This window comes from Penicillium brevicompactum (genome assembly GCF_028827555.1).
Source record: "Penicillium brevicompactum strain IBT 35665 chromosome Unknown utg000005l_segment0_segment0, whole genome shotgun sequence".
Lineage (NCBI taxonomy): Eukaryota > Fungi > Ascomycota > Eurotiomycetes > Eurotiales > Aspergillaceae > Penicillium > Penicillium brevicompactum.
In genome coordinates this window covers 2912675-2939085 of record NW_026623208.1, presented here as the reverse complement: position 1 = coordinate 2939085, position 26411 = coordinate 2912675, and the positions used below count along the sequence as shown (strand labels likewise).

Sequence of the window (26411 nt, the reverse complement as noted above, 5' to 3'; positions counted from 1 at the left end):
GGATCTTGAAACACTGTCATGCAGGGTATGCAATATGTGCATGTCATCGAGATCCATGGTTCCGGAGGACTATAAGTATTGAGCATCGGCTCATGGAGTTTTGCTCTTCCATCACTATCCTTCAGTCTCTCCTTTTACTGACACTTGCTGGACTCAAGTTGTCTATCCATTCCTTTCGACAGTATACATTCATTTTCACACATTCATTTGAAATTACCCATTTTATCAAAATGATGCATTCTACCCAAAATTCTGGCTGGCAGGTCCTGGTGGCCAACAGGAAGGCTTTGGTCTCCTGTCTTCTGGGCCTCTTCTTTATTGCCCTGGTGGCTGATCTCCGTGCTGACGGAGTCGGTCACGGCCAGACCCTTTTCAAGCGCGACACCACCACTGCCGACACGGCTATCTGGCAGCCCGCTTCCGGTGTCAAGTGGCAGATCCAGCTGATCGATGCCGTCGAAGACACCACCGTGGACGCCGACATTTGGGACATCGACCTCTTCGACAACACCGCCGAGACCATCACCACCTTGAAGAACAAGGGCCACAAGGTTATTTGCTACTTCTCCGCCGGCACGTACGAAGACTGGCGGTCGGACGTCAGCAAGTTCGACACTGCGGACTTCGGCAGCAACCTCGACGAATGGCCCGGTGAGCGCTGGCTCAACATCAAGTCGACCAGCGTGCGGTCGATCATGAGCGCTCGCTTGGATCTGGCAAAGGAGAAGGGCTGTGACGGCGTTGATCCGGATAATATCGATGCGTACGGCAATGAGAACGGTCTCGGTCTGACCGAGGCTGACTCGATTGACTTCCTTACCTTTTTGGCTTCCGAGTCTCACTCGAGGGGTATGTCTATTGGACTCAAGAACGGTGGTGACATTATTGGCTCGGTCATTGATAAGATGCAATGGTCTGTCAATGAGCAGTGTGCCGAGTACAATGAGTGTGATGTCTATGCTGCTTTCACCGAGGTCAACAAGCCTGTGTTCCACATTGAATACTCTGATGAGACTATTGAGTCTAGTAGCTCGGACTCGGCCTCGGCGTCTTCTACTACCGATGAAGACAGCGATGCTAGCACCACCACCAGTGCTGCCTCGGCCACTGCCACTTCCGAGACTGAAACTGAAGATGAGGATGATGCCACTGACGGCGCCGTCAAGGCCATTGATTCTACCACGACAACGGCTTCTTCTTCTGCTCAGGTCTCTGCTACAGCTTCTTCTGTCAGCGGTGTCGCTTCCAAGACCAGTACCTCCTCTGCTGCTACGGCCACGAGCTCCGACAGTGCCACTGAGGACTCTACTGACGACGTTGATGATGAAGACGAAGATAACGACGAAGGTGAGGATGAGGATGATGACGACGAGGAAGACGCAGAAGATGCAGAGAATGCAGAGGACGAAGCAGATGACAAAGAGGATGACAAAGAGGATGATGAGGAAACCACCGATGTCAAGCCCCAGCACCGTTACGGCCACGGTCACCACAAGCTCCGCGCCAGAGCAACCCTCTCAGTCTCGCTCAAGAACACTGCCTGCAATGCCGCCAGTGCTGACAAGTTCTCCACTGTGATCAAGAACATGAACCTCGATGCCTGGGTTGAGTACTGCTAGTTGCTGGACTGCTTGCAAGCTCCCCGAGGCATTTATCCTTGTCTACCATTCACTTGCGAGGGAGTATATGTGTCATTTTTGCGCTTCGAGATGGTCATACTGCTGCTATTTATCAGAAGGATAGAAAAGAATGAGAAATACTTATCAGATTTTGTGCTCTGTTCTTCTTGAAACACAACGTCAAGAGGTAAATCCAGTTGATGTAGGATATAGATGGCCCGCAAAAGCGTCCACCTCGCCCATTCCCTTGATTTTCTTCCAACACCTCTACCTCTCTTCACCTTCCGACATCTTCCTCTTCCACCCATTTCCCGCTCAACCTTCGACAGCCATGTCACCCTCTCTTACATTGGGCTTCCAAGCCCTCATTCTGTGTGGACCTGGCGTATCGCTGAACACCTTCACGTCCAAGCCGGACGACTTCCCAAAGTGTCTAATCCAAGTCGCAAATCGGCCAATGGTGTACTATCCCATCGAGTTCTGTCGACGCACTGGCATCACTGGTAAATCTCCCTTTCCCTCTAACCAAGAATAAAGACAAACTGGATATAGATATCACCCTGATCACGCCTCCATCTTCGTTTCCAGCAGTCAATTCTGCCATGAAGCTAGATCCGCACTTGACATCCTTCCACAGCCCGATTCCATCAATCATCGCGCCCAAGGGCCTCGACATGACAATGGGAACAGCCCAGCTGCTCCGCCTTCCAGAGGTTCAAGCGGTGATCAAGACCGACTTCATCCTACTCCCCTGCGACCTCATCTGCGAGGTATCCGGCGAAGCTCTCATCGAGGCATGGATGACCACCCAAGGCGTAGTCAACCAGTCCAAATCCGCCAGGGAGCGACGCAACTCATTCAACACCTTCGACAAGAAACCCCTCGACGTCCGACAGAAAGGCCGACACGGTGCCCTCACCATCTACTATCAAACCGCAACCAAAGACGATACCATCAAAAACGAAGCAACCGACTTCGTAGCCATCGCCCCTCTCACTCACGACGAAGCAGCCGTAATCCCATCCACCGATCCCGAGCAAGCACCAATCCGCTTCAACCTATTCAAACTCCTCCTCTCAACACCCATGGCAACAATAAAAGACAAAATGGAACAAGAAAAGGGCCTCCTCCTCCGCCACTCCCTCCTCCAAACCCACGCGCGAATCCGTCTCCTAACCACATTCCGCGACGCCCACCTCTACATCTTCCCCCGCCGGGTCCGAGATCTCGTCCGAGGCCAACAGCGCCTCCAATCAATCAGCGACGACCTAATCGGCAACTGGGCCAAATCATGCTGGCAAGACGGACTAGGCGAGAACCTAGGTCTAACCCGAATGATCCAATACAGTACCGTGAATCTCGAAGAATCAAGTTTCGACAGCAACATCGAAGCAAAATACATCGATCCTAGAATCGATCTTCAACGTCTCAGTACCACGAAATCAGCCCTTAATACTCTACCCCCGAAATACATCCATGATCCCAAGAGTTTGAAGGCTGAGAAGAATCCACCGCCTGCGACACCTGCGGATCTTCCTCAGCTCCTGGCTTATGTTTACAGGGGTGGTAATCTGATTCGCCGAATTGATAATCCATCTCTTCTCCTAGCGACTTCGTTACATCTCGCTAAATTACCTTCAATTGAAGAAGTGGGTCGTGAAAGCGCTTCGCCATTCGCGCACGCGCGCAAGATTTCATCGCCTGAGCTCGTCGCTGGTCGTAGCATGGTCACGGCACATGATTGTCTTCTCGGGGACCATGTGACTATTGAATCCACGGCTGTTGTGAAAGAGAGTTGTATTGGGTCGAATTGTCAGATTCATCGTGGGGCGCGGATTATTCGGTGTGTGGTTATGGAGGGTGCGGTTGTTGAAGAGCGGGTTCAGTTGAGTGGGTGTGTTATTGGTCGGAGGGCGAGGATTGGTCGGGAGTCTGTTTTGAGGGATTGTGAGGTTCAGGATTGTAATGTGGTTTCTGGGAAGGTTGAGGCGAGGGATCGGAAGTTTATGGTTTTTGAGACTGGGGGTGAGGTTGAGGATGGGGTTGAGACTGAGGGTGAGAGTGAGGAGTGATGGTGGAGTTCTGGAATGGAGTTGGTAGTTGGGATATGATTTTGAGAGATTGAATTTATTCTTAAGTTATTGCGATATTGCATGAACTTACTTTTTTCGCTAGCATTTGAATGTATGAGACCGGCATTAGTTAGAATATTTAGGTTTTGTTATTCTTAATGCCAGGATTACTCCAGCGAATGGTGGGGAGACAAGTCTATGGATCTTTGCGCTAAGGGACTTTTGAGTATCGGATATTTCATGAGATTTCCCTGCATATTCATGTAGTTCTTCAAGGCGTAGTAAGCAAATAGCTTCCAAAGCCCTCAAATGTCCAAGGATCCAGTGGTCTTCAACTATGTTTAGTGGATCTTCGATTCTCCCAAAGTACTCCGTATGGAGTACAACTTTAAGAATTCATGGTAGAGATGGTCCAAGCGGGGCCAGAGCCTCAAGTGGATTCCAACCCCTCCACTCTTCATCTTTTCTTTGATATCTATGGTCATTCTTCAGAATCAAAAACCTTAGATGTACATAGCCACAGTGAGTCATGTACGAGATTGTAAGGTATTTAGTAATTTATGGGAAGCACAGAACGTGAGTGGGTTTCATGATCGCCGCGACTGGGCCCGACCCATGACTGAACATCGTGATCTCCCCGAGATGTCTTAGATTGAACGTACTTTTCTTTACTCAACACCTCAGGCAAAAAGACACATAAGACATATTATCATTCATAGCATACAGCATGTAGTGTAACATCAACCCATTCAGGGACAGGGCCATCATGCCCGTGGGGTAGCCCTGTCCCGGGCGCAGATCATAGACAAAGGAAATATACAAAGAGTACAAAGAGTACATGTGCGAAATATACATTCAGGAAAATCAAAATCCGAAAATTCCCTATTAAAAAAAGTGAGTCACATCCAGGGAGCCAATAAAGGAACCCCGCAAGACAGAAACACAAACCATGCATGAAGTACTGACGACAGTCAGCTTCCGTAATTGGCTAATTCCCCACATGAGGAACCCGCATAATCGCAGCACCAACGGGGCGCGCCAAGACAAAGAGACGAAGTGTCAATTCGCGAGTCATAATCATCGGGGTTCCAATTCTGGAATACAGCCCGGGACTCGAGTCAGGAGATATAGGAAAAGGTTTGAAAACAAAACCAAATTTCCAGGGCGCATTTAGCAGCCCAATCAATCCAAGACTATACGTATGGGCAAGGGAGCTGTGCGGGATCTGCAGTGCTCGACCTTGCGCCGGCAAAGAATGCCGGCAAGTTGAAGCGGTGTTCAAAGGGTGGTGGTGTTCGGAGTTGTAGAATTATTGTTCAGGGTAGGTGGACGTTGCTGAATTCAACGGTGGTACCGGCCGGAGGAGCCATCGACGATGCGACGGGAAGGCTCACTGCGGCGCTCGATGCGCCTGTGCTCATCGATCTCCCAGAGCGATCCACGGCTAGAAGAAGGGCGGCTAGGGGAGCCGCTGGGCGAGCCACCGGGCGAGCGGTAGGTGATGGAAGCCGGCGAGCGCGAGAGACGCGGGGATCGCTCGATGATCTGGTGGCCGTCTGGCGACATGGAGCGAGGGCGAACGTGGCCCGGTCCGCGGGCGATCACCTGGTAGGTGCGGTCGTAGCTGACGGGTGCAGTGGGCTGGACGGGCTGGACTGGCTGGACGACGACGGGGCCCTGGCGGGTGCGCAGACCGTGCTCGATGGCGACGAGGAGGCTGCGGACGGAGAGGGCTTCGTTGGGAACGTTGACGCGGGTGGACTTGCCGCTCTCGAAGTCGACTGAGGAGTAGTACTTGCCGTTGCGGCTGAAGACATAGCTCGTCAGGTCTTTGGCGTAGGCGGTGCCTCTGTTGCAGAGGGATCCTTTGGCCTTGTGGGTTTTGAGGGGATCGAAGCACGAGTTGCAGTGGCTGGCGTGACGTTCGAAGTTGTTGACGACGAGTTTCTCGTCGTCGCGCAGGTTGCGCGCCATGTTGGCGGGATTGACAATGCCAATTGCGCTGGGCATGGTGCCGGTGGTCTCTCGTGTAATGGAGAGGTTGGACGGGTCCACGAGGTACGAGGTGGAGCGACGGGACGACACGGTGACTGACGGTTGAAGAACACAAGTAGATAGATGGTGACCCTATGTGGATTGCAGAGAATTGCAGGTTGGAAAGCAGATTGAAGCTGAGGCTTGAAGACGATTTCCGATGTGGGTGGAGAAAAAAAGAATAGAGGGGGGGCAGGTGGTCGATTATATAGATTTCCAAGTGTCATGCAGGCCATAGATGGGAGCCCTGGAGCCTGGCATGATCTGCAAGTACGGAGAGTACTTAGCGGCTACACCCTGCCCCACTCCCAGTAAGCCCCCGGTGGAAGTACTAGGCCCGTACCGGCCTAGCGCCAGGCGGTGCAACACCGCCGTCCTCGCCGTCTGCCGACGTGATGATTGGTGAGATTCCCCTGAGAGACGGTCAACAGCTTCACTTCTCTGCAAACCATTCCTTTTTGGTCTCCCCGACCCCATCTTGAGTTCTCTGTATTATCCCCATGACATCAATATCTGACCTGGTACGGAGTAATTCTGGTATTGGTATTTACGGTAATTATTATTTTAGTATCACCGTGTGGCTGCTCGTGTTCCTGTCCCGTGCACAGGGCCTCAGGTTCACGTCATTCATAGATCCTAAAATATACAAAAATATACAATAATGATCACTTTCAATGACAACCACTCCTTTCTCCAGGGGCCTGTTTGATCTCTTCATTCCACCCGGCTGCTACTCCCTTTCATAGGCCCCCGCAACCGCTGGATAAAGAGCGTCTACCGAGACAACTTGAGCCGCCAAAGAGTCTGTAGAGTTCAAAGACCCCCAAACCGTTGACTATTGTCCACTCGTTCCAAAATTAAAGCGTGCTTGTTTCGAATAACCACGCTAAGCCTAAGAATAGTGCGAACGGGAGTCTCTTTTCGGACCCCACGTTTTAGTTCTCACCAGCCTCAATTTCCCCTCTCAGCCTCAAGCCACATCCCGTATACCCTCGGAATGGCTCTTATTGTCCGACTCCTTCCCTGATCCAGGCTACCGGCACAGCCTCAGCCACTTCTCGCGCTATCTTGACTTCGTGATTCGTGACACCAGCCACTGATGCCATTCCTCCCTCTTCACTAGCTCCCTTCCCCTGTTCAACCGCCCAACCTGCATCATCGCTACCCAGGGGTTTCCCATCTTGCATGAATTTCCGACATCTCAACTCTCAACACTCTCTCCTTCCGGTCGCCGCTTCTCGCGCCATGAGACTTTCTCTTTCCACATCCTCTCGCCGCCCTCTCTTGCTGCCTCCCAGGCATCAATGCAGTCCGTGTCCTTAACCCAGGCGGTCCGATCCCCAAGCGCGTCAACCAGTCAACCAGATCGTTCTGTTTTTATCGTGTTTCACCACACCCCCCTCTCATTCGCGATCCCATCCTCTGTCCCTGTCGGCAAATTCGAGCCGCGCAATCGCCCCTACACCCTCTCACAGATAGTGTTGACCCCTCCAGATACGCCCTCCGCTCAGACTTCCAAACTACAAAATCTTTTCAACAGCCCGCCGGGCTAGCTCAATCGGTAGAGCGTAAGACTCTTAATCTTAAGGCTGCGGGTTCGACCCCCGCGTTCGGCTCTTCCTAAAACACCAACATGGTCTTTGAGATTATCTTTTTTTTTTTTTTTTTTGCCGCGAACAGAAACTTCCGTCGCATACCCCACCCGAACAAATCGAGTGGCTGAGGAGTCTCGACGGGTCGGAAGTGGGGCCCGGCGCTTAGGGAAGCGAGCGAACGAGAGTTGAATTGATATGCAAGTAATAATTAGAGCTAACGATGACCAGAGAAGCAATTGTGTCAGGCAGGAATCTGCAGCAAATCATCATTCAACGGCCATTGTATAATGTGGCTTGACAGGGTCTGTGCGCAAGGCAGAAAATGGCTTGGCGTGGGCGTGAAGGTTCCGTCTTCAGCTGGCTATGGACTCTTCACTTTTGGGTATAGCGTAGGCTTCAATTGATCTTGCTCTCTAACTGTTTCGTACACTGCGTCAAGTGTTCTGTGATTCGTCCTTGGTGGTCTCACCGCAATGTCCCTCAATGATTCATCTTACCCGGGTTTCGCGACGATATATTCATAGTCAATCGCGTGGATTGTGCAACCTTGGAAGAGAGCATTGGGTATTATTGGGCTTCGTTAAAACATGTTCACGCTAGAATTGAACTTCGTTCCATACCAGAAAATACCGTATGAGGCTGTTTGATCTATATCAAGCACGTAGGGTCCGAATACCACGTTTCGTCGCACAGATCGCGGCGGGTCCCGGGTTCCATCCTCGCACAGCGTGCAGGAGAATGGAAACTCGGCATTCGGGGAGGAACTGCTGGTGGACCGTGCTTGGAGGGGGGAAAGTACAGTAAGACAATGGGATTCTTTGGGGTTCTAGCTTCCCCTATGGGGTCTGCTGCCTTGAAATTTTGGTCGTTGCCAGCCAGTGATCCTGGTGTTTGCCACCCTGCAATCCCTTCATCTCGTTCTGGTGCTCTGAGTGGTAGTGTCTTGAAAGTCGGTGTGGTCAAGTGTGTGTCGGGGTCTCTAAGCAGGGATACCACGTCTGTCTTGCTGGTAAATGCATTTGATCTGGAGTGGTGTCTTGAAGCAAGGTGCTAGGTTAAGCAGGGGAGACTATGACCATTCTAGGTGGCCGATGGCATACTCTTGGGCACCCAAGATACCAACCATGGTCACTTGCTCTAAAGTGCTGGTTTTTCTGTTGGCTTCGTCTCCTACTAACGAATAGACATGAGGAAACTAGTATTTAGGTTCAACCCGCCTCGCCTCCCGAGGATGTTCTTGGTCTCCGACGGATAATTCTTGGGCATCTGATTTGCAGAAATGGCCACTTGCTCTAGAATGCTACTTTTCTGTTGGCTTTTCCTCATGCCAACGGCTTTGTCTCCTGTCAACACCAATATACGTATGGAAACTAGTGTTTAGGTTCAAACCACCTCGCCTCCCGAGGCTATTCTAAGTCTCCGACGGATCACGCTTGGACATCCGATCTTCCAACCATGGTCATCTGCTCTAGAGTGCTGGTTTTCTGTTGTCTTCATTCCCTGCCAACGAACAGACATATGGAAACTAGTGTTTAGGTTCAAGCCGTCTAGCTTCCCGAGGGTTGGTATCGAGCAGTGCTACCAATCGGCGAGATTGTAGCACCATGGAACAAGCATTGTCGCTCTTGGGCCAATACACCACAGTCGCCCTGCATTCTTTGGGCTCTTGTCGACTTGCTCGGACAATTGGCACGTCCAGTTGGAACTTCAACTTTGTGTAACCAAGACTGATCTTCCATAGCGCTGTAGCCGAGAGCTGACATCCCGCACATGCAAGTTTCTAGACATCGTTCCATACTTGCATGACTTCCAATGACAGAAGAGATCGGGGAAGATGGAAATCACACCGGTTCACGGACCTCGGATACATGAACATACTTTCTGGGCGAGGGTGACGATGTGGTGGTCAATCTAGATGAGAACGGTGTATTCTTGAACACTAAATTAATGACATCAAGTGGAGATATATCGGTTCTGTGTGCATTTACTGCGGTGGCTGAGACCGAGTTCTTTGAGAGAGATAGCGAGAGAGTATTTGGTAGTGCAGGTACGAAGACTGGCCTCAGGCCTCAACGAGCCCACCATCGCCGAAGACAACATATCGTGACGGCAAATGGTAGTTGATTGGACTTGTGTTCAGAGTCAGATGCTCATCCAGCAGTACAGGCAGGTAGAGCTCCAATCTGCTATCTGATCCCAAGTCCAACAGGGTCGCGGAAAGGAAACAGCAAGTGGGTATCACTGACGACCAAGAATTCATCTTGCTCAGGCGACCAGGGCTATGATCTCGATTGCCACCAAATGGAAGCTATTATTTTGGGAGCAGGCAGGTCTTTGGAGGCCTCAGCTCGTGCAGCTGCGTGGGCTGCTAGGACTGCCCCTGTAGCAGTGCTATTCGGATGCCACTGGATCGCCGGCGCGAGATGGGCTTTGGTATACGCAAGGTGCCTTTCGACTCTCTAGCCTGGTAGCTGTTAATTCTGCATGATGTTTCTGAATCTTCACCAAGTGTGGTCAGAGGTACACCGCATATGCGGCAAAGGCAATACTCCGCAGCGCACTCACACGACAGTGGCTGGGGACACGGGAGGATCCCCAATCCCTAATCATCTGTTCACAGCTTAGCACAGACTTTCTTGGTCGACGATGATACTAAATAAAGAAAGAAAGTATTAGTAGGTAGTAGATAGTTGGAAGGATGGTGAAAAATATAGCTAGAAAGACAGCGAAGTTATGAATACTCCCCAAGTTGATGATAGCCCCTTCCTTCTGTTGCCAATTGAAATATCACATAGTTATTGATCGTTCCGATCACGACGTCGGAATAGAAGGGATGGTGATAGGAGCTTTGTAGTCCTTAACAAGCTCCCTGTTTCTTCTTTGTGCGCCGTGCCTTTTTCCAGGCAGACCTCGAAGTCATACAAATGATGATAGAGAGATCCTGTCCGACATTCACGTCCTCTGCAGCTTTCTGCGACCTCTCAACGTTTTGGACTCGGACCAGGGAGGGTAATGAGCGTTGCGAGCTTCCGTCAAATTATTCTTTGTGCGGTTCTTCTGTCACTTTCCGGATAACAGACAGTCTTTTGAGGCAAAGGAGAGAGATCAGCTTTATGTTATCCTCTCAACATTGAGTAAGAGACCTCAGAAGTAAGACTTACTTTGAGAATTTCCCCACAGGAAGCCTTGTGGCGGACACGCGTCTGAGGTGTACGCCTATCGGCGAGAAGTTGTGATGCTGCATCTGCCCTTATTTCTGCCTCCACGCAGATGAGACCACTTGAAGCTGATTGAAACAGTGTTAGACCCCAGTGCGGGTGTGACTGTCTCGCGGGGGTCGATAATGGCGATGTCTGAGGGTTTGATGGTGATGGCCGGGTCATGGGGATCGTGATTTGGAACCATGGATTGATTTATTGTCGGGAATAAATGTGTTTGAAGATCTGGACTAGTCGAGAGTCAAGAATTATGCATTGCAAGACTGGTCGTAGGCCAAGATAAGTGAGGATCGCGACATCGAGCAAACTGAGATGCAGACCGGCGAAGGATCTGGATCAGCAGAGGAGCAAATCTCCGAACCATGAGATGAAGCAAGGTGGAGGGATTTGGACTGGCGATTGATCTGTAGAGAGAAATTGATGTCGCGAAGTCTCTGTCATTGGTGTGCGATCGGTCGATTCTGCCAAATGTAGTGTGGACCGTCGATTAGTCCTGCCCGCTGCGGGCGACTGAGGACGAGCAGATCTTCTGGAATAGGTGATCTTACTCGCGGCGATGGAGAGGTACTGGCCTTGAGAATTGGATGCAAGTTGTGAAAGCAGACCCAAAAAAGCGGATATTGCCAAGTGTCGGTACAATAGGTAAGGTGTTGATGTGGAGATACCCAGTGGAGACCTGCGGGATGACTTCGGGAGGCTCTTAGATAAGGATAAGGTGATTGGCTCGGATAAGCCGAAGTGGATCCATGACTAGGCACGAAGTATGCAAACGTTGGAACTTTGGAATCATGTACTTGTGAAGCATTTAAGAGTCTGCGTTCTCCTCATAAACCGGAGAAAATGTTCAAAAGCTCACGGTCAAAACCCAAACTGGGGTATATACTGTTATCATCACAGTATGGGGTAGTGGTCGAGCGTCCTCTGGTTGATTGGGGCTCTCGCAGGTGTGTCCAGGACGCCCTGGACGAGCTTGCGGGCATAGAAAAGGTCACCGGATCGAAACACACACGTGACGCCTTTCACTACGTTTTTGCAATTTTTTTTTTTGGCTTGCTCTATCATGTTTGTATCTGAGGGTTAGGTCATGTGTTCACTCTGCTGAGTTTGGATTACCTTTCTGGTCCAGACCTCTTGAGCTTTCTCTTCTTAGCCCATGTATCTTTTCCCTTGGGAGATTCACCAATATATTGCAAAAGACGTTGAGCAGGCTGTCAGTGCCTTCACGCGTCTTCTTGACGCTATCGAGGGTCGACATCCATCGAAGTCAACAGATACAACACATGACAGTGGCAAAAGCCAGCCGAGCTTTGAAGGCATAGCTCTCCCATACTCGGAATCGGTCATGGATGCATCTTTCATAGAAGCGGACTCATTTATCAAATCTTTCCTTTCCGCTCTTCCTGCCCGCCGCATCAAATTCAGCCATATTGCTCCGGGCATACGGCTTCAAACACCGATCGAATCCACGAACCAACCACTTGCTGACCGCCGGCACAATGTTCTTATCCCAGATCTGTTTGGTACCAACCAGGAACCACCCTCGTTCCATTTCTTGTTATTCCGAGGGGAGAGGGAGAACAAGTCACCCTGGACTCGGCCCTGGTTTCCTGACGGGAACGCAGAGAACATCCCCTCTGGGTTGTACATTGAGCCCACCGATAAAAGCTTCAACTGGGAGTCTGGCAACCGCAGCCGACTCTTGCTACCGTTCAGCATCGGCAGTAATGGATTTGCTCGGAGTAGCAATGGTATTCCATTCAAACTTGCCAGGTGTCCAGGAACTGAGTGGTCTGATCAACTCTACCACGAGGGTTCGTTCAGTGGATATAGTGGCTTTTTACCATGGGACTCCCGCAGTTCGTATCTGCACAAGGTTTTGGAAAGTTGGGCTGAACGAGTGGAAATGGGTGATTGGCAGGTGGACGAAGACGGCGTTGTCGGTAGTATTGACAAGTTCCAGGAAGCTGACTCGGAAGATCATTGGAGACAATATTTTATTCCGTGGTGAGATTGTTGAATGAACGTGGAAATGAGCAGCTGAGAAAGCGCGGTGTGCACCTCTGGGGGTAGGAGGGACATGATGTGTTTCCCAGGTTCCAAACCCAGCATCCACCTCACAGTCCCCCCTCCCCCCAGTGGGGGGTGCATGTCTGGCCTTGGACCACTCGGTTAACTTGCAGTTGGGGGGGGCTGTGAGGTGGAGACATTGCATGCAGGAACGCGTTGTTTGGAGGCTCCGACTGAGAAATTGGGTTCGGATGTGGGTGCTGTGGCCCAATATGGGCGAATAGATGTACATGACATAGGGGACCGAGATCTGTCTTTTGGAAGACATTTGGCGAACAGCCTCTACTTCCCTTGCGGCAAGTGCGGCGGGTGCGGTGGGCACGGCATATGCGGCACTTGCAAAGAATGCGGAACTTCCAGACTTGGGTCTGGTGTTTGTCAAATTTGTATCATCGATCGATACAAGCCCTGAGATGTGTTTGAAAATGATTGTTGGAAACCTTGATTCGCTTCTGGCTCATGTTCTATTGTCAAAGTAAGTAATATTAGCCTCTGGAACCGAAATTTCATAAACACGGGGGATGTCGGAAACTGGGTTGTCGGGGGAAGGGAACTACGGCAGTCCATACGGAGTAGTTGGAAGGAGGTTTCAAAGTTCTTTCCTCCATATCATCCCTTCCTCTGACACACCTCTTCGACATCCTATTTCCCTACCTCTCCTTTCCGCTCTATTTCAAATCCTCAACGATGAAGCTGAAATCAAGCTGAAATGACGCGATCATCAAACAAGATGGCGCGTGACAATAGTCACATTTTCTCAAAGTTCGACGACTCGGAGCACAAGAAGCTCGCAGGGAAGCGACAAATTATCCCGAGCCGAAGAAAGTCCACTGCCATGTCTTCTATCTGGTTTGGTTTGCCGACATGAAGGTCCTGAGGAAAATTGCAGCTGATCCATCAACCCCAACTGATATCCTGAACCGCATCGCGAAGTACAAGGCGCTTGACATCTGGGAATAACTCCAATGTGGATTGTCTCCACTTGACCAACAGTCGTTCCAAACAAGAGGCTGCTCAAAGTATGGCAAATCCGAGTGTGAGACCCTCTTCTAGAGGCTTACGTGCCGCCAGACCAATGCTAGGTCGTGGCCGTGCACATACCCGACATCAACGGGAATCGTTGAAGTCGCCGAGAGGCAAGCGGGAAGGCGATCCTATACACTCCCCGGCAAAGCTTCGACAAATGGATCAAGAGGTATGCTACCAAAGACCTCAGGGCTTTCTCGATGCTAACGCTATCGTGTGTAGTCCGATAATGAGACGTTGAAGAGTGCCAGAAAAGGCTCGGAAGCGCGAATGGAATCAATGCGAATGGACTGGCTACCAGGATAACCATTTGCAAGCTGTCCACATTATCCCAAGCAAGCTCAAGTGTCATACAGACTCTTGCCACACATATCCGGATGTCTGGAGTTGACTTGGGATGCTCTTGGGAGGAGCGAAGAGTGAGAAATAGCATCACTAGGTGCTGGGAGAATCTGGTCAGGTACTCAATATCCAGAGAATCCGGAACTTGACAAAGATGGCTGAGGAAGTGCACAGTCAATGGAATTCTGTGGAAATCGCAATGAAACGAATTCGGATGCGTGAATCTCGGACGAAGTTGGACATCGCAATAACTTGGTCTCCTACTGAGAGGCAACTGGGAAATATCAACCGCAATGAAATGGTGCCGCTTCAAGTCTATCACCTTCGGATTAAACCTTTTTCGCCCAACGAGATATGAACCTGGGAGACAGACTCGTCGCGTTCCGAGCTCGTGATTTATGATCGAATCAGGTGATATCATCACTCTGACAACCAAAGATCCGCAGAGACCACCGTTACTTTCTTTCGAATCGTCGAATCTGTGGTGGATTCTCTCTCGCATTGAGGCCATGCAGGGAGCGGGTGACAATTATGATGACGTTGTTGTGACATGATAATCCCTGTTTTATGAACACTATCTAGCAGAGAGAATGAGAAATCTTACATCAACTTGCTTCCATACGGATTAGCTAAGTTGGGTACGGAGTACAGTTTGATCAAACGCGGGATGCAGCCTGGGTCCGGCTCGGGAAGCGGGTGGGACGTGAGGCGGGCTTTGGTGGGTCCCTGTGGTCTAAGCCCGTGTGCCCGCGACCCTGGGCTCAGCTGCATATGCATGGTCGTAAGAAACGAAGATCTCATAACCCATTGAGTTTAGTGAGAAAGAGAGAGCGATAGCGCAGCGAGCTGATCTATCTCCAGAGGGCTGGGTCTAACCCACAGACCACCACCCAAGAAACCTCGTTCATGGGCAGGTTTCTGCTTTGCATGAGACCCCTGAGCACGATTATTGGCGAGCACACATCCAGAGATGCCGTCAAGTATTCTATAATCACACCGCTCACAGCACAACAGACCACCAGACTTGACTCTGAGATTTGATAGGTATTTCTTCCATATGACCCGTACCCGGGAAGTTCTACGAAGTAATAATGACCAATGTATCAGGCCCTGTGAGTCCGAAGCCTTCAGATCATTGACCTGAGCTCGTCACATTGTTAACTGGGCAGGACTCCAGTTTACCACTGCAATTTTAGACCCTTCTCCAGTTCCTTCAACACAGACCAGCGGCTTCCCAGCCTGTTTTCGCGGCCCTAACAACACCATCTCTGTCCCTGCAGATCATATAGATGATTTCCTTGCTAGTGAACTATCACTGCACAGGCTGGAAATTCTCGAAAAGCATCTATGGCTGGCGGGAGAAAAGCGCACAGCATGGCCTCTTCACTACCACATTCTGATCGGACGAAAGATATTGATTACAGAGCAAATGGATCTCCACCTGCTGTGGGCGAATGACGGAAGATTTTTCATTAAGCCGCTTCCAGGATTCTTACTCCATCCAAATGTTTGGAGTGAGAACTTGGGTTGCTTAGACTCTTGCGAATGTAAACATCCCCGGGCCGATCGGAATTTACATGAAGCCGAAGACTGTGCACACGAAGGTATAGTGAAATGTCCCAGGAGACAGCTCCGCAAATGCGCAATGGGTTTCCTTTACACCTACGCGTGCCTTGTATCCTACGAAAGTGACTTTCGCATCGCGAACGAGAATCATCTTCTCCCCCGACGATTTGACGGATCACCAATCACTTGGGAAGACTGGAATAATTTCGTCCGCGAGATCCTCAACCACCACAACAAAGATAACACTCATCCTCGCTTTCACCGCGCCGAGCTTCGCCTGGCCAGACTCAACAATGTCCATCGCTTCACTCAGTTTCCGCTTTTTGAGCCTTATTTCCGTGATCGGCGAACCTTTGGGAGTTTGTTGAGCGATAATATTGCCTGGCTAGCGCCCGCAACCGTCTTGGTTGCTTTGGTTTTGACGGCAATGCAGGTTGGCCTTGCCACAGATCTGCTCAAGAACAGCAAGAGTTTCATGGCCGCGTCAGAAGGCTTCACCGTCTTCGCCATTTTGCTTCCTCTTGGTGCCTTTGGATTTGTCATTTTGGACTTGCTCCATCATTTAGTGAAGGAATTGCCATGGCTGCTCCGCGGGCAACCAAACCCCCCGTAACAGCCCTCCTGTGGGGGCCCGGTCAGCGGGCGCAGTTTGAATGGTAGTCCAATGCTCAAAATCATGATTACTTTCATTCTAAGATTTTCTCAAAACACACAGCAGCCCCAGTTTAGATCGCACGAAGCGTTGTCTTTTGTCTTGCTCATCCTGCTTCTTGTCTTGAATACCGTGCAAAGACTGTTTATCGTCCAAGTCGATGAATATTTACTTGCAAATGGGTCATGTACTAGGCTGCCTGGGTTCGAAATCCCCGAGGATTGCGAATTAGAACCGCACCCGAGCACGTCTGCCACTGATGATATTACGGAACCAGTCAATGAGTCAATTGTATCAGTCTGTGTTTCTGTCCTTTCCCGACTAAACTGGAAAACCTAATGAATTATTATCTGTGCGGTAGCAAAATTTGTATCTGTCCTCCGATGATGCCTGGGAATTTACGCGATCAGAACAGCGGCTCGAACTCCGGCATATAAAGCGACGAGGAGTTTGAACCGCGCCTTTTAGGCCTCTGCTCAATCTCAGCTGCTCCTCTCTTTCGTAGTAGGTCATATACATGGATATCTGTTGTGCGGGACAACGGTGTTCGTCCGATAGAATCAATCGCATCAACCTCAGCCCCCATATCCAGGAGCTTCTTAACCGCATCCACATGGCCTGCTTCTGCAGCCCAATGTAGAGGTCTCGTGGCAAAAAGAGCCTTTGACTCAATATCGGCTTTTCCCGTCGCTAAGAGCGTCTTGATCACCTCAACATGACCCTTTTCTGCAGCGTAGGACAAAGGGGTTCGTCCGATGGAGTCCTTCGCATCAATCTCGACCTCTCTTGCTGCTAGTAGTCTCTCAACCGCACGCACATGGTCATTCCCTGCAGCCAATGATAATGCTGTCCTTTCAGACTGATCGATTTTCCTCATGAGATCTTTATCGAAAGTCAAAAGAAAGTTCAACATGTCGACCTCTCCGTCTTTGGCTGCACATAGGAACCAAACATCGCGCAACCATAGCGCGTCATTGAAATCGATCTCCAGGTCTTTTTTGACCGCAGGGTAAGTGGAAATTGCGTGCTTGTCCCACATCTCGTACACATATTCCAGGAGCACGTATTCAGAACTTTTCGTTCTTGCTCTTTTGGTCCACTTTTTGAATCGATGGTTCGTCGGGAGTTTCTTCCCATCCCATCCAGGCACGTATTTTAGACCTGGTTGTTTCGACGTTCCCCTCAGACATTCTCCAAGTAAACCGTCTTCTGCAGTCAAATATTTCCAACATGTCTGGAAAACGAGAAGATTGGCCTTGTCTGTAGATGTGAAATACCACTCCCGGTTGGTCCGAGAACCTTTCAACAGAAAGTCCTTGACGGATTGATGACAGAAGCTGACCGTTTCGCTGTCACCTTTATCCTCATGCATTGGGGTAAGAATGGAGCTGCACGCTAACAGAATATCATCGTAATCTTTGACATCCTTCTGGCGTGGCACTGGTTCGCTGCGGGTGTTCTTCACCGGAAGCTCGGAGGTGACATAAGCTATCTTCATCTCCATCTTTGTCAATGGACGCTTGGCAGCAACCATGCAATGCAGAATGAACTGAGCCTCACTTCGTTTCTCAGGGCTGATCTGATTCAGAATGGATTCGTAGATTTCGTCAAGCTGGCGCAGGGGGCTCTTAAGCAACTTCTTCACTTTATGGTTCAGCACTCCAGACCTTTGGATCTCGGCCACCATGAGAGATACCCAGAGGAATGTCCCTTCACTTCCGGCTTTCAAGTCCTGCCTGATCTGGCTTTCGGACGGTCTCAAACCAGGATTGCGCATTGTAAGATCCTGTGTCTTCAATTCGATGAATTCCTCCAGGTCTTTCTTGATCCTTTCGGAATGGAGCTCGATAGTTACACCCAGGGGCCTGAAACCACTCTCGATATCGTGAATCGCTAATCGGGAGGTGACAAGGAGTTTGACTTTTCCGAGTGGTCCTCCAGATGAGGCTGAGAAGAGCTCAGGTATTCTAGCCAATAATTCTTTGCGACTTTCGCTGTCGCATTCGTCGAAAGCGTCAATCAAGATAAACACTTCACCTGCTTGCTTGTCTCGGACCATGCTTTTGAAGATTCGCCACATGGCGGCCAAATCTTGGAAGAGCCCTGTGAAGAGACTGTTCAGACCATGTCTTTCTATGTCTTCCTCGAGATGCCGGAAAAGATTATTGTTTTGCAAGAGGAGCTGCCAGATAAGGCTTCGAAGAATTGCTGCGGGCATTCGCCGGTCTTCTCCTGCCTTATCATCACAGAAGAAGTAGACAAAGGCTCGGTCGGGAGATATTTCCACGCTGTTCTTGATATCCTCGACAATCAAGGTCGACATCATTGTCTTTCCCATACCAGGAGGGCCAGCAATGCGTAGAAACTGTGAGGTGTCGCTGGCCTGCCAATCGCAGAATTCTTTTTCCTGTAAGATCCAATCGCATGTCCGCCCTACCCTTTCTCCCCTTCGAACCTTGATATCCGACAGGATATCCCGGGGATCTGTAACTCTCATTTGCTGGAGGCATGTATACAGATCACCCTTGTGCAAGTCTTGCAACTTGGGAATAGGAACTGGGGTTTGGCGGCGTGAAAGGAGATCCCGAGCTCCCAGGGCCATTTGATCGATTCTACCGAAGACCTGCCGATAGGATGGATCCTTCTCTCCAAAATATTTGTTCATCTTGGAATGATCTGTGTCGAGCTTGGTGTGATCAAGCCCTGTAATGCAGGCACTTTGCTGGGGAACAACCTAGCTCGGGGGTTAGAAGATACTGAGGTCATATGGAATGGGACGCACCAGAACTTCACCCAACTTCTTTAACGCGCCAGGAAGTTTTGAATAATCCGTTTTCGTCGTTTCATAGAAGCAGACAACAGGCACTCCTTGATGATTGATCCAACGGGTGAATTCATGTAAACGATCATCCAATTCGTCTGCTTCCGTCGCCAGGCTAGTCACGATCCTGCGTTCGATGGTCTGGAAAGGAGAGTAAAGAGCTAGAATTATGTTGCTCCACTGTGCGACTTTGCATCCATAATGTGGTGTCCCCAGAAAGATTATTCCAGCGGTTGACGCCCCTATGTCAAGATGAGGCGAGCTTTCTTGGGTGGCGGAGATGATGGCCTGTCAAGGGATTTAGCAATAGACTAGAAGTAAATCAATATTGGAGACGACCCACATGCTCAATCAAAATGCCCCCAAAGCTATGACCGATAAAGATCAATGGCCTATTTCTAGTCTGCTCAGATGGGACACATCAGTTCATGTGTCTATTTCTGACTGTCCCATTGGGATTGGACTTACGTTCTTCCGCGGAATTGCTAGGCTGTCCAACAACAAGCCCGAGAGGCTGGAGAGCTTTTGTTGAGGGGCATTAGACTTATAACCCGACAGGTAATTGAAGGCCATGACTCGACTGGATATCTTGCTAGATGTTAGGCCACCTGGAAGCAAATCCTTTAGCCAGTTGAAATAGTCGACAGGATACCCTTCCTGGCCGGTCTTGTTGTACTGCGGTTGCCATATCCAGGCATAATCTGGATTCGAGGCTAATCCCTGGACGGCGACGATACTTAAAGAAGGTCAGAAAATAAAACCTAGCTTTAGGGTAATAACATACTCAATGTCTGCGTTGTTGTCGTCATGCAAAACATCTATACCGATTTGAGCGGGTGGTGGGTGCCAGCTTGGATTGCGTGGTATGGACGTTGGCCCAGATGTCCCCGGGCTTTTTTGAGATTGTGCACCCAGGCCCACAGTGTTTCTCACTGGAGGGGTACTGTCATTGTTGTTCTCCAATCCAGTAATCCTCTGAGGTGCTAGCTCCTGTGTTTCATCATGCTTGCTCGAGGAGCAGCCCATTTTCAATAGCTTGGATAGGCCGGGGGTTGGAGCGCGATGATTCTGGAGAATACAAGCGAATGCAGCACCCTGTATCCTTCTTGAAAAAAGACCTACACTGGCTCAAGTGACTCTTGCTTTGCAAAGACGGATTCCGGGGCTTCAAGACTTGGGGCTTGAGCGCGTGGGTAGAATATTTGCGCAGGAGGGTGGGGGGCGACACCACCCCAGAAAGCAAACCTACCACCGACAGGGATTTGGTGTTCGTGTCCAATGAGGTAGTGAATCGGTACAATCAGCTCCCAGGAAGAAACATGTGGTCAGAGCTTTCACGTATACGCGTTGGCCGAATATCCACCCCGTCATGGACTTAAGTACTTGTACTCCGTAGAAGCAGGAACGGTACAGAGTGCTCCGCACTCCATGTGATATGCGCCCTTTTCGGCGGAATCAAATTACTTGCCTAGTCAGACTTTGAAAGATCAGCTGTTTTGCCTGCATCTTGGCAACCCAATAATATCACGATGAAGTTCAGCTGAAAGGATCGGCGTATGCATGGGATAGTGTGATTTCTCTATCACCCTTGTCCGACTCCACAATTGTAAGACGCCATACGACGAAGGCAGAGACCAGTACTCTGTATGAACTTCCCTCTTCAGGCTTTGACGGTTTTGTCAATCGAGGCATGGCGTCCCAACGAACAGTTCGAACAGGGTTGAACAATGCGCAGTGGTAGCATGTAGCAGTGTCAGATCGTGGATGAGGTTGAAAGTTGATGGGAGATCCGATCCTCCTTCCGAGCTAGCATTAATGTGTACATATCCTTGTCGGCAGCAAGAGGAATTTGATCCCTGCTCAAGTTTGCAGGAGCATCTTGGCAATGTCGGTGTTATGATGTAGATCACTTCGGTTCCGGGGGATCCTTGAAGCTCGTATGGCGTGGCCAAAGACCTACTGAGCGGGGAATGGCAATGATTGACAAAAAGTGTGAATCAGCCTCATCGACTCGTAGTCGCAATTCTGAGGCTCCGTGTTCTCGTGGATCTGCGGAAACGGGCAAACTGTTGATCTTTGCTGTTTTAAGAAGGACCACAGCACTACCCGCCGGAACCGCCGCGTATCGAACCGACCCACCGGGGGCTCGCACGGACTTCACCTGCATACGGAGTACATCGATGCGGCCGGCCCTCACGATGGTCCAAATCCCGACATCTCAAGTGCGGGAGGACTGGAGTCCATGAATATGCTCACGTGGGAGTGGGAGACCCCAGCGCGGTACGAAGTGGAAAGGCCACTAGCCTACAAACAGGAAACATACAACGGATGAAGGGCATGGAGTCCGAAATGCTGTGGAGACGAGATAGAGAGAGAGAGAGAGAGAGAGATAAGCAAAGATAGTAGCCCTGGAGAAGAAAAGCAGAGCGATCTATCTGCTCGAAGATCTGGAGCTAAGCCACCACTCCAGAACTCCCTCTTTTGTCTTCTCCCCCTGTGCTTTTCTCCCTGTGCTTTTACCCTAGCTCATTATGATCGTTTCCTTCTTCGCTCAAAGTTGGTGATTAATCAAACCAAATGCCACTTGATTTACTCTATTGTGTTCTTATATCATTCTTAAGATACATTGAAACTCTTGAGGGCACTGCTTAAACATCACCTTCGGCCAAGACGGATGCTCTATCAAAACTTCAGTTGCAGAAATTATTCAAGCGATATAGCCCAACAAGGGAGGGTCTGGTAATTTTATATCACATGGCCAAACCCCATGATCTCCAACAGCAATCCTTCCACCGTGTAATAAAACAAAACTGTAGTAACTAAGGTAGAAGGAGAAAGAGAGAGAAAAGAAGAACCATCGAAGCAAGAAGTCTGTCACCGGAGATCATCTGATCTCACACACCCAGTGTCCGGGGTTTAGCTCACATGCAATGGATTTCGGGTTAGATCCAGAGATGACCAAAAACACAGCTCGCACAGGCATGCCATGGAACGAGTGACTCGCAGGTCGAGGGGAAATTCTTCAGAAGAGACCTTCAAGAGTCTAATACCGCCACAGGCGGAATCCCTGCGTCTTCCCGAGCTGACATCATCCCCGCCTCTATATCGGATCCAACACAGAGGACTGGTTTTTTGGAACTTTGGCCTATCTCAACATGAGACATGCCATTCTCAATATACCATGCAAGGTGCGTTCTGGAGGTTCGCAGTAGCAGAAGCCGCAAATTTTGTTTTGACAAGCCACCGAGAAGGAAATTATAATGGAACTCTTCCCGCTCCACAAGCTTGTTGAACATCCAGTCGAATGACACACCTCTGAATGCCTGGGGGCAATGGACTTGTAACGCTAACTTGTCACGAATCGCCTTAGGCCAAGTTTCCTGGTCGGCAAGAGTTTTGAGGGTAGCCCATCTGACGTTGCTGTCCGGATTGTTCATCAAGTCTACCAGCGAACGCAGAATTCCATTGGATAAACTTTTCTGTTGCCCGAGGACCCCAACAACAGCTAGCCTGACCATCTCGTCGGGGTCATTGATTCGAGCAGCTATTTTGTCAAAGGTTGTTTTTAACATCGGCTGGCGAACAACGCTGACTGCTTTGATCGCGGCTTCTCTAACTTCTGCATTTGAATCCCCAATGTATTTGATAACTCTTTCAAGGATTTTTGGCAGATGCAACAAGTATGACTGGCTGCTCAGAGCGCAGATGGCGGCCCTTCTGATGGAAGAATCTTGATTCTCAATACAACTCGCAATCCGGACAAGGACTTCCTTTGGTGAATTGGACTGGTGTTCGAAAGCTTGCAGCACAAAATCGGCAGGGGAGCTCGTCTCTCTCAAATTTCGCCGCTATCTTGAGAGAGGTCTTAATTGGTAAGCGCGACTGACAACTTATGGCGTAGATGGCCGCTGTCTTAACCATAATTTTGTCATCCTCAATCTTCTTGCTGTCATCCTCAATCTTCTTGCTGTCATCCTCAAGCAGCCCCACTATTCTGTCCAGTATTGAAACTGACAGGTCAGCTTGCTTAGCTAGAATTTCAAGAGCTGTGCATCTTAGCCCATAGTCTGGGGACTCTAGATGTGTTCCTAGGGCGTTCAGGACTTTTTTGGATAACCCTGGCCTGTTGCAACAGCAGGCTTTGATTTTGGCCCAAAGGTAGCGGTTAGGCAAAAGATCTATAATGATCCGATCGAGCAAATCTTCTGAAAATTTTGAAAGCCGGCATAAAACTTCAGATGCAGCCATTGTAAATCTCGTAGAGCTTTCGCTGGCTTCAGTCCACAATAATCCAGTGAACGTTTCCAGCGAATGTGACTGCCCACCTAGAGCCTTTATGGAACAAAGTTTGATGTCGTCTTTGCAAAACTTAATCTTTTCCGTGATTGAAGTGATCTGTTCAGGGAGCAAGTCAGATTGCTGGCTCAAAACGTCGCTAGCAATCCTTCTGATATTCTTTTTCTCGCTTTCAAGACTTGCGATAAGGTCAGTCAAGATTTCTTTTGACAATTTCTGGTCCCTTAGAGCGACTCCGCCATAGGCTTGAAAGGTTTTGTAACTCCGCTTTGCTATAATTCTTCTGCAAATTCTTTCTGGTAAGGCGAATGCCCGCATGGTGTCAGCGGCAGAATTTATTATATCTCCATGTGCTTTTTTCTCGAGATACGAGGCCAAAAGATCGAGATGCTCTTCTGATAAGTTCTCCCTTTCTTGTCTGAAAAGCGCAAATATGGACATTGCCACATCATTGGATTCCGTGATTTGAAGAAGTGAAAGCGCAATCTTCATGATTTGTGGTTGGATCTGACGACGTTTTTTCATCGAAAAGAAGACTACCATCATGACCTCCTCATCAGTCCCTTCAAGGAGATCGAGTAGAGAGTTCTCGGGAAATTCAATCTCGGTCGCCAAGGTTATTACTGACTCCCTCAGTGACCTTTGACCCTGTTCTAGAATCACTTCGCATTGGAATGCTAGCCATTTAGACAAATGGCCTTCAATGTCGCTACGAAGTGAAAATTTAGACTGGGTCTCGCTCAAACAATTCATGAAAAGTCGCTGGTGGGCAATACCCAAGAGATCAAGTGGTTTTTGATCCAGGATCCTGAAGAATCTCTCTGGTTCTTTTGGTCCCCTGCCCGAGTCAAGTAGTCCGGCAACAAAGCGCCATACCACATCATAGCGAGCACTGTATTTCTTGTTCCCTAGGAACACAGATGGTTTCATGCATTGTTCCTCCCCGCTTGTTAGGTCGACGAATTTTAGGTCTTCGTTGGCTTTCCATTTGCGCACAAAGTATCGCGCGGCAAAGTACTCTTGAAATGTTAAATGAAGGAAGTGGTAGCTCCTTTGGTCTTCCCTCCGAAAGACTGTAGAGGAGAGATCGGAGCTCCTTAAAAATAATAGCTTGCTTAGCACTTCATGAAAGACCTCAGTCCTGATGTATGGACTTGAGCTTTCGACGCCTTGAATGTGCCCCAAAATGGTTCTGCGATGATTGTAGTCAAAATTAATGACATTGCTATACATTCCAGTAAAGGCAAACTCTTCTAGAAAAGAAGAGGCATCTTCAAGGGTGAGATATCCTTTTGAGGAAGTTGAAGGCATAGAAATTGGAGGCATACCGGAGAATGTCTCCCGATCCTTCTTCAGAAGTTTAGATGCGATAGTGTTGTAGATTGCAGTCATTGTTTGAGGCGGCGCCTTCCGAAAGTCAAATTCATCCCAAGTCCAACAGAGGGCATCGAGAAGAATTGGGATCCGTATAAGACTTTGCATCAATTGGTGCTTCGTAAGGAATGATAGAATGGCCTTGGGCTTGTTCTGAATTCGTTGGTTTCCTTCACAATGACAAGATTGATGTAGCATACATCCATCTTCAACATATGACCAAAAAGACGGTCAATGAGGAGTCTGTTAAGAGACAAATAATACTTTTTTAATTCCTTGTCCATTCTTTGGAATGGAGTCCCCTCGCGAATCAATTCGAGATATTTCTCAACTTTGCCGGCAACTGTCTGATAGTCTTCATCCTCGGGACCCTTGAACTTGTTCATCAGCCCATGTTTTCGATCAAGTCCTATTGGATGCTCTTCTGTCGGAAGCGTTCCAGAAGGTTTATCCACAAGCTAAAGGTCCATTAGCTTTCTTTAATGTCACACGGCTACAAGCCTTTGATATGTAGGATAACTCACTACTTTGCTTCCCGAAAATCCACTTGGTAGACTGGGGATAGCCTTGCGGTAGATATTTGAGAGGCCTTTCTCGTAGAAAGTGAAGACATAGTACTTCTCTTTTTTCTGAAGTCTGCTGAATGAATGGACAGTTTCACTCATGTCGAATGTCGGTCCCGCGATAAGTTCATCCTGTGAGGTGAGTCTTTTACGACCACACCGAGCACTGACTTCAAGAGCACATCGTGCCCAATGGGCTATGTCATCGAATGCTGTACCCCAAAACGGCGTAGCAAGAAATATAACACCGCGTGTGGATGACCTGATAGGATCATTGTCAATTGTGTCGAGCAAGGCTTTCACAAGAATGATGCCGCCGAGGCAAGACGCAATGAAAAGTATAGGTCTATTTTCGTTGTTCGGCGGGTCTCGTCGTTTAATAGCATCGATGAGACGTCGAGCGAGCTCTTGAATTCTCTTTCTGGCCATTTTGGTTGACTCAAACATCTCAGCCGGCCAGTCGCATGTGAATATACGAGCTTTTCCAACTTTACTTGGGAGCATGGCTTTGTCTTTTAGCCAATTCGATGGGGGTTTGCCGTCACTTCTGTACTACCAGGTATCTGGTGACTTCGTGTCCAGGCCATGAATCGCGATGATATCTATATCCGTCTCGGTCTTGGAGACGACAGGGTCTGGGTGAATCTGGACAACGCGAAAACCTGTGGGTGGGTGTTTTGCCTTCGCAGTTTTCTTGGGAGGCTCGGATGTGATTGTGTCCACCGTCTCGATTTCCTGGTCGAATTGGGGAACCTGGACAAGACGAGGACCTGTGGGCGGGTCCTTCGCCTTTGCAATTTCCTTGGAGCTATTGCAGCCCATGATGCATCCGATGAATGTTTGTAAATTTCAAAGTTGAGGCATCAGGGGAAATTTAAAAAACGGAAGAGAAGAGCGGGAGAGGGAGTTCTGCCCAGGTGTTGGAGGGGGGCCATGGGGCTGAAAGTCGCAACACGGCGCCTATGCACATGTACGCACAGGTCTGTCTTAAACGCGCGCGCTATCTAAATATAGACAACAATATCCCCTGCATGCATACAATTCAAGACGTTCTATCCCTAATCTTGTACTGAGAACCTTAAATCTGTAACAAATTAAGGATTCATACAATCCAAGGACAGACATCTGATGTGATGATACTGAACACAGACTACTCCGCAAGCACA

At 49.3% G+C, this 26411-nt stretch overlaps 7 protein-coding genes across 7 annotated transcripts; 4 read left to right on the top strand and 3 right to left on the bottom strand.

Annotated features, from left to right (window-relative positions):
* Window positions 1-230: 230 nt before the first annotated feature.
* On the top strand, window positions 231-1619 carry N7506_006957 (endo alpha-1,4 polygalactosaminidase; the record flags this gene model as incomplete). Its single annotated transcript, XM_056956250.1, has 1 exon — window positions 231-1619. The coding sequence occupies one exon, from the start codon at window positions 231-233 to the stop codon at window positions 1617-1619; it is 1389 nt and encodes a 462-aa protein (XP_056810584.1).
* A 331-nt stretch (window positions 1620-1950) lies between these two features.
* On the top strand, window positions 1951-3691 carry N7506_006956 (uncharacterized protein; the record flags this gene model as incomplete). The annotated part of the gene is made up of 2 exons (XM_056956249.1): window positions 1951-2122; window positions 2172-3691. 2 exons carry the CDS (start codon window positions 1951-1953, stop codon window positions 3689-3691), a joined length of 1692 nt encoding a protein of 563 aa, XP_056810583.1.
* A 1341-nt stretch (window positions 3692-5032) lies between these two features.
* Window positions 5033-5701, bottom strand: N7506_006955 (uncharacterized protein; the record flags this gene model as incomplete). The annotated part of the gene is made up of 1 exon (XM_056956248.1): window positions 5033-5701. One exon carries the CDS (start codon window positions 5699-5701, stop codon window positions 5033-5035), a length of 669 nt encoding a protein of 222 aa, XP_056810582.1.
* A 5990-nt stretch (window positions 5702-11691) lies between these two features.
* On the top strand, window positions 11692-12546 carry N7506_006954 (uncharacterized protein; the record flags this gene model as incomplete). Its single annotated transcript, XM_056956247.1, has 1 exon — window positions 11692-12546. The coding sequence occupies one exon, from the start codon at window positions 11692-11694 to the stop codon at window positions 12544-12546; it is 855 nt and encodes a 284-aa protein (XP_056810581.1).
* A 3072-nt stretch (window positions 12547-15618) lies between these two features.
* Window positions 15619-16152, top strand: N7506_006953 (uncharacterized protein; the record flags this gene model as incomplete). Its single annotated transcript, XM_056956246.1, has 1 exon — window positions 15619-16152. One exon carries the CDS (start codon window positions 15619-15621, stop codon window positions 16150-16152), a length of 534 nt encoding a protein of 177 aa, XP_056810580.1.
* Window positions 16153-16597: 445 nt separating this feature from the next.
* On the bottom strand, window positions 16598-20038 carry N7506_006952 (ankyrin repeat domain-containing protein; the record flags this gene model as incomplete). Its single annotated transcript, XM_056956245.1, has 4 exons — window positions 16598-18925; window positions 18974-19300; window positions 19481-19748; window positions 19797-20038. The coding sequence occupies 4 exons, from the start codon at window positions 20036-20038 to the stop codon at window positions 16598-16600; spliced, it is 3165 nt and encodes a 1054-aa protein (XP_056810579.1).
* Window positions 20039-22047: 2009 nt separating this feature from the next.
* Window positions 22048-26067, bottom strand: N7506_006951 (uncharacterized protein; the record flags this gene model as incomplete). Its single annotated transcript, XM_056956244.1, has 5 exons — window positions 22048-22797; window positions 22931-24835; window positions 24883-25140; window positions 25207-25792; window positions 25817-26067. The coding sequence occupies 5 exons, from the start codon at window positions 26065-26067 to the stop codon at window positions 22048-22050; spliced, it is 3750 nt and encodes a 1249-aa protein (XP_056810578.1).
* Window positions 26068-26411: the final 344 nt, after the last annotated feature.